The 11,988-nt window shown below is 44.1% G+C and overlaps 1 protein-coding gene across 1 annotated transcript in view; it reads right to left on the bottom strand.

Moving 5' to 3' along the window:
• Positions 1-514: 514 nt before the first annotated feature.
• The window catches only part of LOC147157851 (inactive phospholipase C-like protein 2), a 44,373-nt gene continuing 32,899 nt past the window's right edge, over positions 515-11,988 (bottom strand). Inside the window, exons 4-14 of the mRNA XM_086062892.1 lie at positions 11,101-11,202; positions 10,271-10,420; positions 9,937-10,097; positions 8,815-9,280; positions 7,519-8,742; positions 7,168-7,417; positions 6,226-6,512; positions 5,942-6,145; positions 3,328-3,403; positions 1,424-1,533; positions 515-1,343 (exon numbers count right to left, since the gene is read on the bottom strand). Coding sequence (XP_085919018.1) covers positions 1,176-1,343; positions 1,424-1,533; positions 3,328-3,403; positions 5,942-6,145; positions 6,226-6,512; positions 7,168-7,417; positions 7,519-8,742; positions 8,815-9,280; positions 9,937-10,097; positions 10,271-10,420; positions 11,101-11,202 — 3,198 coding nt within the window. The 3' untranslated portion in view covers positions 515-1,175. The remainder of the gene's footprint in view (positions 1,344-1,423; positions 1,534-3,327; positions 3,404-5,941; positions 6,146-6,225; positions 6,513-7,167; positions 7,418-7,518; positions 8,743-8,814; positions 9,281-9,936; positions 10,098-10,270; positions 10,421-11,100; positions 11,203-11,988) is intronic.

Here is an 11,988-nt window from a genome sequence, read left to right as displayed (position 1 = left end):
CACGTGCTGAATTAATTGGGAGTTCCCACAAGTATATCCATTGGGTTTGGAGTTTTATAATTGGACAACTGTTCTAATTCAATATGATGCCGCATTTTAGTCTTATTTTTTAAGGAGAGTTTTGAGTACATTTTACCAGTTTATTAAAAAAAAAAAAAAAAAGTTACTCATTGAACATTGAACAAACTCATGACCTTCAGCTTGGGAGACAGCCACTCTACCACCTGAGCCATGCCACTCTTGCTGGTGTGTCCAAAATGAGACCAAAAACTGGTCTCTTGGGGGTACAAGGATTCTGCCTACCATCACTATACTAACACACTCCCCTTGTAAAATGTACTTTGAATTTCTGAGTGAATTTTTCAAACCATTTTATTTTACAGTGTAAATGCTACATTATTGAAGGTCATATTTATTTTATATAGAATATAATTGTGATACTTCTTTAATATGCAAGTGGCCATTAAATTTGAAGTGGACAGCACATGAAGGAAAAAAAATGCACAAAGACTCCTGTTTTTAAAAGTAGTTTATTTTCATCTCCATTTGTGAGGAAGGTTCTCGTGGACTGGAGCTGCACAATGACTGCACAGATGATGAACCTGGAATGTTTCCACTTGTGTAAAATACTCTTTTGCAGCAAAAGGAAAGAATAACATCTTATTAAAATACTGTACAATATTTTGCAGGGGAAGGGAGGCAGGAGGCAGACATTTTCGCTTGATGAGTTCATGTTCTCACATCAGGTAAAAATATTGTTGCGGGAACAATATTTAGTGCTTTTTTTTTTTTTGGTTGCTGGATCAGAACAAGTGAGGACAACAAGTGGCTTTATTGATATAAGACGATAGGGGGAAGTTCTTAGCATTATGTTTATTTTTTTTGATTTGCAGTACATCAACTCGAAAATGAAAATATAACAGGACCATTGATGGTGATAAAAGCCTATATAAGCTCGATAAAGTCCACATTTTGTGTGCTCATGTCCCATCTTAAAAAAAAAAAAAAAAAACATTCCACAACAGAAAAGGTCTTGAAACATTTTGCTGTTTTTCCAAACTTGAATCTTGCACAATATCAAACATTAAATGGATTCATCCGTGGCCCTTGACGGCAAGTGTAGTGTAGCAGACGACCCACGAAGGCCGCCGGCTCATGCGGCGTCCCGCCGCTCGTCACAAACTCACGGCGGGATCGTCGCGCTGGCTTTTCCGCGACTGCGAGCGAGCTCTCCTAACTCCTCGAACCTCCCGGGCGAGGTTGCCCGTCAGAGCGGCGTCGCGCACCTGCTTCATGTTCTCCTGAGCTTCGGCCTTGGCGTGCGTGAGAAGATCAGCTTGACCCTGCGAACGGCGAGAAGGCCGAATGTCAAATGTGAGCGAACGCAGCACAATTGCTCAAATGTGGATTTCATGTTTGTGACCTTAAGGATGGTGATGTTCCAGGTGAAGCTCTCCACGGCTCGACCCACCTTCCGCCCTCTTAAGCCCTCCTTCGCCGCCAGGCTCTGTAGATGCTCGTGGAACGTCATGGCTGTAAAATATAAAGGTTAGGAATCGACACCGCTGACCGCCGTCTCGTATGTGTGCTGCGAGTTGTGTTGTGCATCTGGTTTCCTCTGGCCGCCCCGGGCCACCGTCCCGCCGTTGCCATGGAAACTGAAGTGGGTTAACGTGGGGCGCGCATTAAACCGTGAGCCATCAACAGGAGTCCAAATGTTACACATGCGTAGTAGTGGAGGAGTGAGGAATCAACAGCTCGGAGTATAATTTACCCGCTCCACATACATGTACATGCTCCACAGGTTGCCTGAATCGGAAATTGATCAGCGTTGCTAGGCAACTCAAAGCCTATAGAGCAGCCTTGCATGTATATATGTTTGATTGTTGCCCGGCACTGGCAGAACGGAGCATCAACAAACTCGTGACCTAAAAATCTAGAAGTGCGTCATTTTTACCTCATGTCTCGGCTACAGGTTATAGGTCAAGGGATGAGGGAAAACTTTAACTCATTCGCTGCCATTGACGTCTATAGACGTCAAAAATTCATTTGAACTATTTCTATTAGTTTAACTTTTTTTCACTTTTGTTAACAAGAGTATGAAAACCTAGAATTTTTTTAAATTGTACATTTAGATATAAAATTTGTGATTAATCATGTGTTAACAAGTCATGCGATTAATTACGATTAAAAAAAAAAGTAAATCGCCTGACTCACGATTAATCACAAATTTTTATATTTGTTCTATAGCCGTCAATGGCAGTGAATGAGTTAAGATATAGGCTAAAATGAACCTAACATAGTTGAACCCGGGTAATTAGTATGCCTGGATTCCATCACTTGTATCAGTTTATGTAATTTAACTATGAGCAACTGTTTATTTCTCACATATCTGATCCACTCGTTCTCCTCCCCTTTTTGAGCTTCATCAGTTTTATCTTTCCTCTCTTGCGGCTTGCAGACATCCCGTGGCTCCCACCGAGTGACCCGTCGCCAGGGGATTCCCTGATTGACATCTTTACGGTATGTACTTTGCGACCTCGGCCTCTGCTGATTCTCACACACACCAGGCATGCTCTTCCGCAACTCCTCGTGTGTTGGTGAGAGAATCTCAGGATGCAAACAAATCTGTGTGTGTCACGTAATTATGAATGTGAACCTTTGGAGAGGTAGGGAGATTTTTAACTGATTTAAAAGCGCTTTTTTTTTTTTTTACCCTTAAACTCAGCTGCTTAATGGCCCTGCGCTGACAAGTCTGGACTCGGAATGCTGAAGTCAACAAAACTGTGATGGGAGAAAATACACGATACAGGAAAAAAGTATTGGGACACACTAAAGTGAATACAAAGATTTGTTTCTAAATACATTATACATGTTTGAAGATTGCTGAAAATAAATAAATAATTGTCCTCATTTGTGGCGATACGTATAGCGTCAATGCGCAGTTAGCTAGCTAGCTTGCTATGCCTACACCACAAAAAATTCCTCTTCCGTTCGGATAGATGGCTGATGTGGCAGTTTTAGAGTGCCTCGTTGTAGGCCATGCGGAGAAAAGCAGCAGAGCGTTTTTTTTGTTTGTTTTTTAATTCATTCCATTTTAGAAGCGTAAACATGTTGAATTAACTTGCTAACAATATTTATTTTCATATGAAGATGTATTTTCGCAGCGGAGGCAGAGCTAGCTAGCTAGCTAGCCTGTCAGCTCTGTGGTGTGTCAAATTTAAGATTATTTTCACTTTACAGTCTTTAGTTTTCATTGACAATTAATTTTTTCATGCTAAGATGAATTTGGGGTTTGAAGAACTTGACTCATCATTTTTCACTCACCCGCAATCTTTATATGCAGAATCCTTTCATAGATTCCCTCCGAAAGCTCGAACACGGCTTTGCTGGCCTGGACCATCTGCACAGATGTCAGTTGAGTAGATACTCTGATTATGTGTCAACAAATCAAACTGTTAGAACAGGGTAATGCGCATTTCTAATGCAGTTATAAAGCTTTTGCAAGTGTCGGTGGTAATTAAAATAATGAACATGCCAGATTAGAGTCATTGCTTGTCATGCCAGACAGACACGTGCACATTGTGGAGGAATCCTCGGAGAGCAATAGAAGCACTCAGTTAGAGTAATGACCACACACGCGGTGCACAGTAATAACATTACTTGCCTCTGGCTGATTAATGCTTGGCCTCTGCTTAGAAAGCCTAAAGGGATGCGACCCCACAAACTAATGATCAACATTCACACACATACGCAAGCAAGCAGGTATACATGCTAAAGAAGGTATTTTAGGATGGAGGTCTAACAATCTATTTGGCCAAAGCATATTCTAATGTATGCTAATGAGATTCAGCACTGCCGTGATGTTTTCCGACTCTGATGTGCTTGATTCAAAATGAAAGTGGCTCCAAATACACACACAGGCACGCGCGCCTAGTAACGCACACATCATATTCTGCTAAAACGGCAGTGACAAACTACTGTAATTAAATTAGCGCCACGCACCAAAGCCTTCATTGCAACTTAATAAGACAAGAAAATGTCAAGACTTTATTGTTCTCATTCACAGTTCACACTCGTGCAAATATATGCGTACGGTACATGATGAGTTGCAGCCGCAGTAGACCCATGAATTGGGTCTCAAACTCGGCAGAATTGCTAAGTGCAAGTGCACATCTGCGTCGAGTCGCCTTTTATGTGGGTCAGCCACAGTTGAAGCAGGCCCGCAGGGAAAAGGTGGAAAGGGCAGGAATTGTGTCGTGTAGGTTTGAGGGTGAAAGCGTGCAAGAATTAAAAAGCAAAAATGAGGACCCATTCGTCCATTTTCTATCGCGCTTGTCCTCTTTTAGGGTCGCAGGTGAGGTGAACAATTCAGACCGATGGTCAATTTTGAGTCTTCAATGAATGTAACATGGACGTTTGTGGAGGAAAGCCTAGAGCCGGGATTCGAACCCATGCCGCAAAATATGGACCCATATTATGAATTGAAGATCAAATTCAAGAGATGTGGCTGGAAAAAATTTCCACGCCACAATAACGAGGCACTCTCTTGCAGCTGACCGGCGAAAGCTCTCAAGTTCTTATTTAGTAGGGAGGAGGGGCGAGCCGTGCTGAGGTTAAAGTGCGTCACCGGGACCCAATTTAGCCATGGTATAAAAAAAAATCTGAAAAAACTGTCACTCTAACAGTTGGGTCAAAAATAGTCAGTCATCTTTATTTATATATAACCCAATATGGGTCAAAAAGTGACCGACCCAACATTTTGTGTTTTTCATTTAGAACAATTTTATTTATTTAATTAATTTGGGGTAAAAAATAAATACAAATAAACACCCGCTACTTGGGTCACTTCCTGGGTTGCTTTGTACAAAATGACCCAATTTTTTGGGGGGTTGTTGTGGACAAGACAACCCATTGCTCCATGTAGAGTCTATACAAGGGTTGGGCAAACTTGGTCCTCAAGGGCCGGAGTCCTGCAGGTTTTGGATGTTTCCCTTCTCCGACACAGCTGATATATGATCAGCTCATCAGCAAGCTCTGCATATAAGCCTAATAACGATCGTGTTGATTGGAATCAGCTTGTGTTGGAAGAGGGAAAGGAGTGAGGACTGAGTTTGTCCACCCCTGGTCTACACTGTAAAAACAGTTTTGTCAAAAAATAACCCAGAATGGGTCAAAAAGGCATTTAGCACAAAAAATAATTTAAAAAAATAATTTTCTCAAAATGATATCAAATCTGCTACTTGGGTCAATTTGACTCAACTTGGATTGTTTTGTACAAAATTACCCTTTTTTGTTTGTTTGGGGGGTTGTACAAAATGACCCAGACACATTTCACACTCTAAAAACAGTTTGGTCAAAAATACCCCAATTTAGGTACAAATGAGACCGACCTGCTTCTTGGGTCAGTTTGACCAGAAAGTTGGGTCAAATTGACCCAAGCAGCGGGTTAGTCTCATTTGGACCCAAACTGGGTTGTTTCTAACCCAATTGTTTTTAGAGAGTGAAATTTGTCTGATGACAGTCTGTTAACTTTACAGGGAAAGGATTCAGACGTAGACCCACAGTGGCTGATTTATTATTAGATGTGAAAAAATAAATCAAATCTGCTAAATAACTTCCTGGGTCAGTGAATGTTCCACTTTCATTTTGGCGAAAGTACACTGGATTCAGGCCAGGGTGAAACTCACATATCTGCATAACAACCAGGGTTAGTTTGTTTCGGGGGGGAAAATATGTTCTCAAAAGGAAGCTCTGTCTACACAAGTGCTGTTCATTGTTGTGTGAAGCAGGCAGGAAGATGGGCGGTGGCGGATTGGTGATCTTTGTGGCTTTTGTTTAGCGTTTCCTTCCTTTCTTTGCACTTCAGAAATACGTTGTGTATCTGGAGGGGGGGGGGGGACAATAAGCATATTTACTGTCGGCTCCTTTCCTTCCTCACCATGTCATATGTGGAGACAACGCGGCGAAGGACATCAGGCAGGGGTCCCTGAGGCTCCAGGGTGGGGTAGTGCTTCTGGAGGTCAAACAGTAGTAAAGGCACCCCGTCGGGTCCTCTCACTCTGGAGCCAAGAGCGAGTATGCACTGCATGAGGTTGGACACGGCTGACACCCCACACAGCTCCCTGAACATAGCCACAGAATTCTGTTTGGGTGGGAAAAAAAGAGCAAATGATGAGAATCTAACAAGCGCCAATACGTAATGTAGGAATCTGGACCTCTCACCTGCATGTTCTCCCTCAAGTCTGTGGCCTCTCTCAACAGAGGACCAGCCATTTTGAAAACCTCATCAACGGACCGGATTTCCAAGTCCCTTAGAGCTGTGTAATCCCGTTTCCTGCGGGCTTTTCGCACCGACAGGCCCCTTTTGTGAGGCTTGCCCCCTCCTCTACGATTAGTGAGGGCTACGTGGACGAAGAGCTTGGAGTGGGGAAGATCTTCCCCGGTCAGAGACTGTAGCGGGACATGACGGTACCCGGATTGGAGACATTCCAGTGGGATAGTGTACTGACCTGTGACAGAGGTGGTGGTGTTTTTTTTTTTTTACATATTTGTTAAGCTATTGGCACCAGAGTACTTCTAAGTGAAATCCAGGTCCAGAAAGTAAAAAATCTTGCCACAGTTTGGCTTTACCTACAAGTGCTTTCTACTCAACGGGCAGCTAAATGAGCTCCTGGGGAGCTAGCTAGCTAGCACTTGGGGCTAAACCACAAGACTGCCAAGAGGCAGAGTAGCCATTTCCAAAGAGACAGACTTGTTTGTGGAAGACATTTTCTGGCAATTTGGTTGTCTTTGAGTTTGTAAAACATAACAGCTAGCAGCTAGCTAACATACAGTTGACAGCATGGTAACTGTTATGTAGTTAAAAGGGAAAGTATGTGCCGTTGTGCTAGCACAATGCTATGTTATATCTCTCATATTCTATCACATATTTTCCAGTCAACCAAAGTCTTGAAATGTAAATAAATGGGTAGAATTAGCAAGTTACCTCATGTAGCATTTTTTGACTGACCCCGACTGGAAGGCTAAAATCACTCTTCAATAATTTAATGTGTATTCTCGGTCGCTCTGTACCTTAGTCCAACAACATAGTTGTTTACTAGTGAGTTTTTACCACCCGAAAGTAAATTTTTAAGAAACAATTGCACTCAATCTTACTTAACCGACCTATGAACTCATCTCCTATGAAGTCGTCGTCCAGCACCACGAAGCGAACCATGGCCAGCTCTGGCAGGTTGATCTGGAACTCGAAGCTCTCATCAAAGACTGGGTTGTCGCAGTTCTGCGAGACGGTCCTGGTGCGGCGCTCCGTGCAGTCAGCTGGGATACCGTGGATCTCCACGTACACGTAAGGGTCCACCACATCCCCCTTGGCCACAGAACCCCTCGGCTTGGGAAGGTTCTGCCCGCTGATTACCTGAGAAGGGTCACCACATGGGCTGTTTTCAGAACACAATCATGATTATTTGATAGGCTGCCAAGAATTCTGTGGCGAGCTTGTGGTATAGTCCCTCACACCTTGACATGAAGCAGCTGAGGTAACACCCCAGGAACGGTGTCTCTGGTATCTGCGCTGAAATAAGACACCTCCTGCCGCATGATGGCAGGTCGCAAAACGTAACCACAGTTTCCATTCTGCCGGAACCAGGCTGCGTTTAGGTCCATCATTAGTCCAGCTGTTTGGAAGTTCATAGACACAATCTGGCAACCACATTTCCACAAGTCCTGAGGGTTCATGTTGCTGGAATCGACGCGCATGGGGCTTGGGAAAACCCGCGACAGGAAGTGCTTGTTATGGTTGACAAAGTCGCCGGGGTTCTCACCAGCGAGTCGCCCGGCCTGGGTCTCATTAAAAGAGCACAATTGCCAAGGTTTTTGGCTCTTGGTCGAGGTCGGGAAGTCGACGAAGTGGACCGACTCGCAAAGAGTGACCAAGTCTGAGAGCTCCTTCAGCAGGTGGAATTTTTTTGGAGGCTGATGCGGAGGGTTACACCTGGCGGCGGCGGTTGAATTTACGCTTCTTGGCTGTTTCCCTTTCGGACTGTCTTCAGTTGCTGCCCCACCATTGCTCGCCGCCTTCATCCTTGGACACATTTCAGCCCCTTCGTCCTCCTCGCTGACTTCACCGTCTTCTGCTTCCCAACCGAGCTTCAGCGTCTTGCCCTTCAGCAGGATCTGATGCCTTAAGGCTTGTGGCGAGGGAAGGTATGACTCCTTCTTGTCTGGCGAGTGTGTAAAGAGCTGGCCCCCGAGTATTTTCACCAGATGCTGCGTCATCACTTTCTGCTGTCTGAGCGAGCAGTGGTTCTCAATGCACACAATCAACGGATACTCGGATGCAACAAACGCAAACCGTCCAATTGCTTCCAGCACGTTGCGAAGGACGAGAGGAGGGCAAAGGGTGTGTCCGGTACACACTACCGGCTCCTCGTCAGAACCGTCCCATATGTCCAGCTCCACGCAGCGACAGCCCATCTTGAGCGCCCGGATGTAGCCGGAAATGTCAGAGGGTCCTTTACATTGGTCCTCGATGAGGTAGGTGTTGTGAGAGGAGTTGATGAAATAGTGAGACAAAGGCTGGGACATGTCCTGACACACCGTGTCGTGCTCCCGATCAAAGAGGTGGCACTCGGGCGACGTCAGGTAGCTATTGAAGCCATCCATCGACAGGTATCCCTCCTGCCGGCCCTCTTCTGATGGCTCGTGGGACTGGATGAGGCTCAGGCTGTCTTCCTCTGTCACCTGAGTCAAGGAGCAAGTCGACGAAACGAAAGTCAACACTGGGATTGTGTTTCTGAGTGTTTATTTACTGACCTGTGCGGCGCCTTGCTCGGCCTCCAGGAACCTCGTCAAGTCTTTGGTGTCGAGGAATTCCTTGTTGCTAGAGAACTGCACCAAGAGAAAGTAAATCTCCGGCCGTGTGCAAAAGTCATGAAAGACCTCGATGAACTCCTGCTGCATGACCTTCTCGTTTCTTGGCCTGTGTGTCGGTTTGACTTTGGTGTGGTCTTTAGCTCCTGATCCATTATTAAGAGAGAGCTGCTCAGCCCGACCCCTCTGAAGCTCTTTAAACCTGTGCTCCACTTTTGCACTGCTGACCCCTGGATTCACCGTCTGTATCAGTTTGACAGCGGACTGCAAGCAAATACCTTGCTCGATGTCCCTGTGACTATCCGAATCGGCAGCAGAGGAGAAAAGCTGCTCCAGCCAGCCAAGACGGAGACTGTGCTGTCTGCTGGCTAGCATGTCCAGGGCATTTTTCCCATACTGTATCAGATACCTAGAAGGGAAAACAAAAGGACGATCGGTTTGAGTTGAGTTCTTATTTCTCATTAATTAAGCAACTTTTATGGTACCTATGCAACATCGTTAAAAGTTGTGAGATGCCTTGAGTATATTGTGGTTCCGGAGCAGGACAATTTAAACTGCACATTTTGATATTTGAACTTGTAGTTTAAAAAAAAAAAAAAAAGAGCAATGTTTTAGTTTTTCACTCAGAGTTTTGAGTACATTCTACCAGTTTACGAAAAAAAAGTTATTCAAGCGTTGAGGAACAACTCATGACCTTCAGCTTGGTAGACGGCTACTCTACCACCTGAGCCATGCCACTCTTGCTGTTTGCCACTATACTGTATTGCTGGTGATTCCAAAATGAGACCAAAAACTGGTCTCTTGGAGGTACAAGGATTCCGCCTGACTCCATCAATATACTAAAACACAGCAGGAATGGCATGACTCAGGTCGTAGAGTGGGCTGTCTCCCAACCTGTAGGTTGTAGGTTCGTTCCTCAACCCTTGAGCAGCAAATGTTCTCAAAACTCTCCTTGCAAAATTTACTTGAGTGAAAAAAACGTTATGTTTTTAAGATAGAGGTGGTTTCATCTGATTACAAACACTGCAATTTGGCCTGACATATATACCACGCAATTAGTTTTACCTTAGGCCCGTCACCCAAATATTAGCCACTTCTGCTGAGTGGGCCACAAGGTCCAAGCTCTCGTACAGCTCTCCATAGATGATAGAGAACGCGGAGTCCTCCGATATCTGCTCATAGAGGCCACTGGTGCGGAATATTTCCGTGTTACGACCCGTCCGCACCTAAAAGAAGAGGCCACGAGAGATGCGCTCACGTCAAACAATAAAAACAAATCAACTGCAGCCATTCGTGTGGTTCGGGGTTGTAAACATTTCCAATGAGTTGGTCGAAAAGAATCAATGAAGTCATTGGGAGAGGCGATACCAGCGAGACCTGATATAGCATTTTGACTGACCTCTCGGATAGAGGAGAGCACAATCCTGGCTTTATCTGAATCCTTTTTCGAGGGCTCCCAGCACAGAGCTTGCAGGCCTGCGTCAAGAAGGTAGTAACGCTGGTACACGCGAGAGTTGGGACGCACCTTCTTCAAATCGCTTCCCTCCACCTGGACAAAAGACAAGTAAGTCGCATATTTTTAACAGCCACGATAAATAAATAAATGCACACATTATGCACTCTAAAACAGTTGGATCGAAAATAGCCCAATATGGGTCAAAACGGGACCGACTCAACTTTTTTGGTTAGTCATTTAATTCATTTTGATTTAAATGAATAACTTGAATGTTGACCCAAAACGTTTTGGATCCCAAAAGTTGGGTCAAAATGAATACCCCCCCCCCCCCCCCAAAAAGTGGGTTGTTTTATACAAACCAAACATTTTGGGTTGTTCTTTGGGTTATTGATTTGACCAATTTTTGTTTTGTCTTGAATGAATAACTCCGAAACTTGGGCCGGTCCCTTTTGAGCCATGTTGGGTTATTTTTGACTCTTAAGAACTGTTGTCAAACAATTGAAATTGGGTCAGAAATGGACCGATCCAACTTTTTGGGTTATTTATTTAAGCCGTAAAGTTGGGTCGAATGAATAGCCCACAAAACACAAGCTTTTATGTTTATTTGTAGGTCGAGTGAATAGCCCAAAAACTAATTTAAGTTCCTTTGGTCGGCCCCTTTTTGACCCAATTTGGGTTATGTTTGACCCAACAGTTTTTCGAGAGGTCAATATTTCATGTAAAGTATGTAATACATTTCAGCATGCAAGAAAGCGACATAGCAGCCAACCCACCATTGAGTGGATACAGTCGGCCGCACTACTGATCTTCTTTTCTGATAGGCTGCTGCTAAAGGACACGGTCTTCTTCCTATCTCGACCCGCCCGGGAGCCATCCTGATGACGAGGGAAACATACGGAATGAGAGCACGATGGAGGTAAAGAGCAGAAAGATGCGTATTCATGGGAAGAAAATAGGTTGAGGGGGATTGACATAAAGACAAATGATCCCTCTGAGTGTATTCTTTTGCATAAGCATGACAAAACACTTTTGCGGGAGGTCGTGGAGGATTAAAATAATTTTATATAATCATACATAAATGCAGATTATTTAGCCTACACACAACCCCATCTGTTGTTTTGATACCATGCTTTTAAAGCCTTTGCTTGCCCTTACTCTTCAACATTACACCATTAATCATGCGTGCCCAGACGGAAACAGCAGGTTGCGGCGTTCTAATTCTACACCTTCAACATGACATTCGGTGGATGACTTCATTCAATTAACGACGTATTAGTGGCCCCATGAAATCAAATAAAACATTTCTAATGGAGCTAATCTATAGAATGCAATTATTGTTAATTCAATCAAAAGGTAAATTAAGTAAAGATGCAAACGCCCACTTTTATATACATATAGCCTCACTTACGATTCCTTTGAGTTATTTGTCATTTTAGTTCTCATTTCTAGCCCGGCCAACTCGGGTGAGCACAATTTATGAATCGAGCGTGTTGCTTTGCAAAGAAAATGGTAAATGCTAACCTCTTCAGCATGTACACAATACTTGGCCCGGCGGAGCCACGCAGCACATAACTAAATGAATCAAGTTATTCATGGCCGGTGGACAACAAACAAATGCTCTGTCATCTTTTGCGGTAGTCCTGTTTAATTCCATTTTTGTG

This window comes from Leptonotus elevatus, chromosome 19 (genome assembly GCF_054856555.1).
Source record: "Leptonotus elevatus isolate MCC_2025b chromosome 19, RoL_Lele_1.0, whole genome shotgun sequence".
Classification (NCBI taxonomy): domain Eukaryota; kingdom Metazoa; phylum Chordata; class Actinopteri; order Syngnathiformes; family Syngnathidae; genus Leptonotus; species Leptonotus elevatus.
Note: the sequence above shows the minus strand (reverse complement) of the source record. Positions and strands in the feature narration are given on the sequence as shown.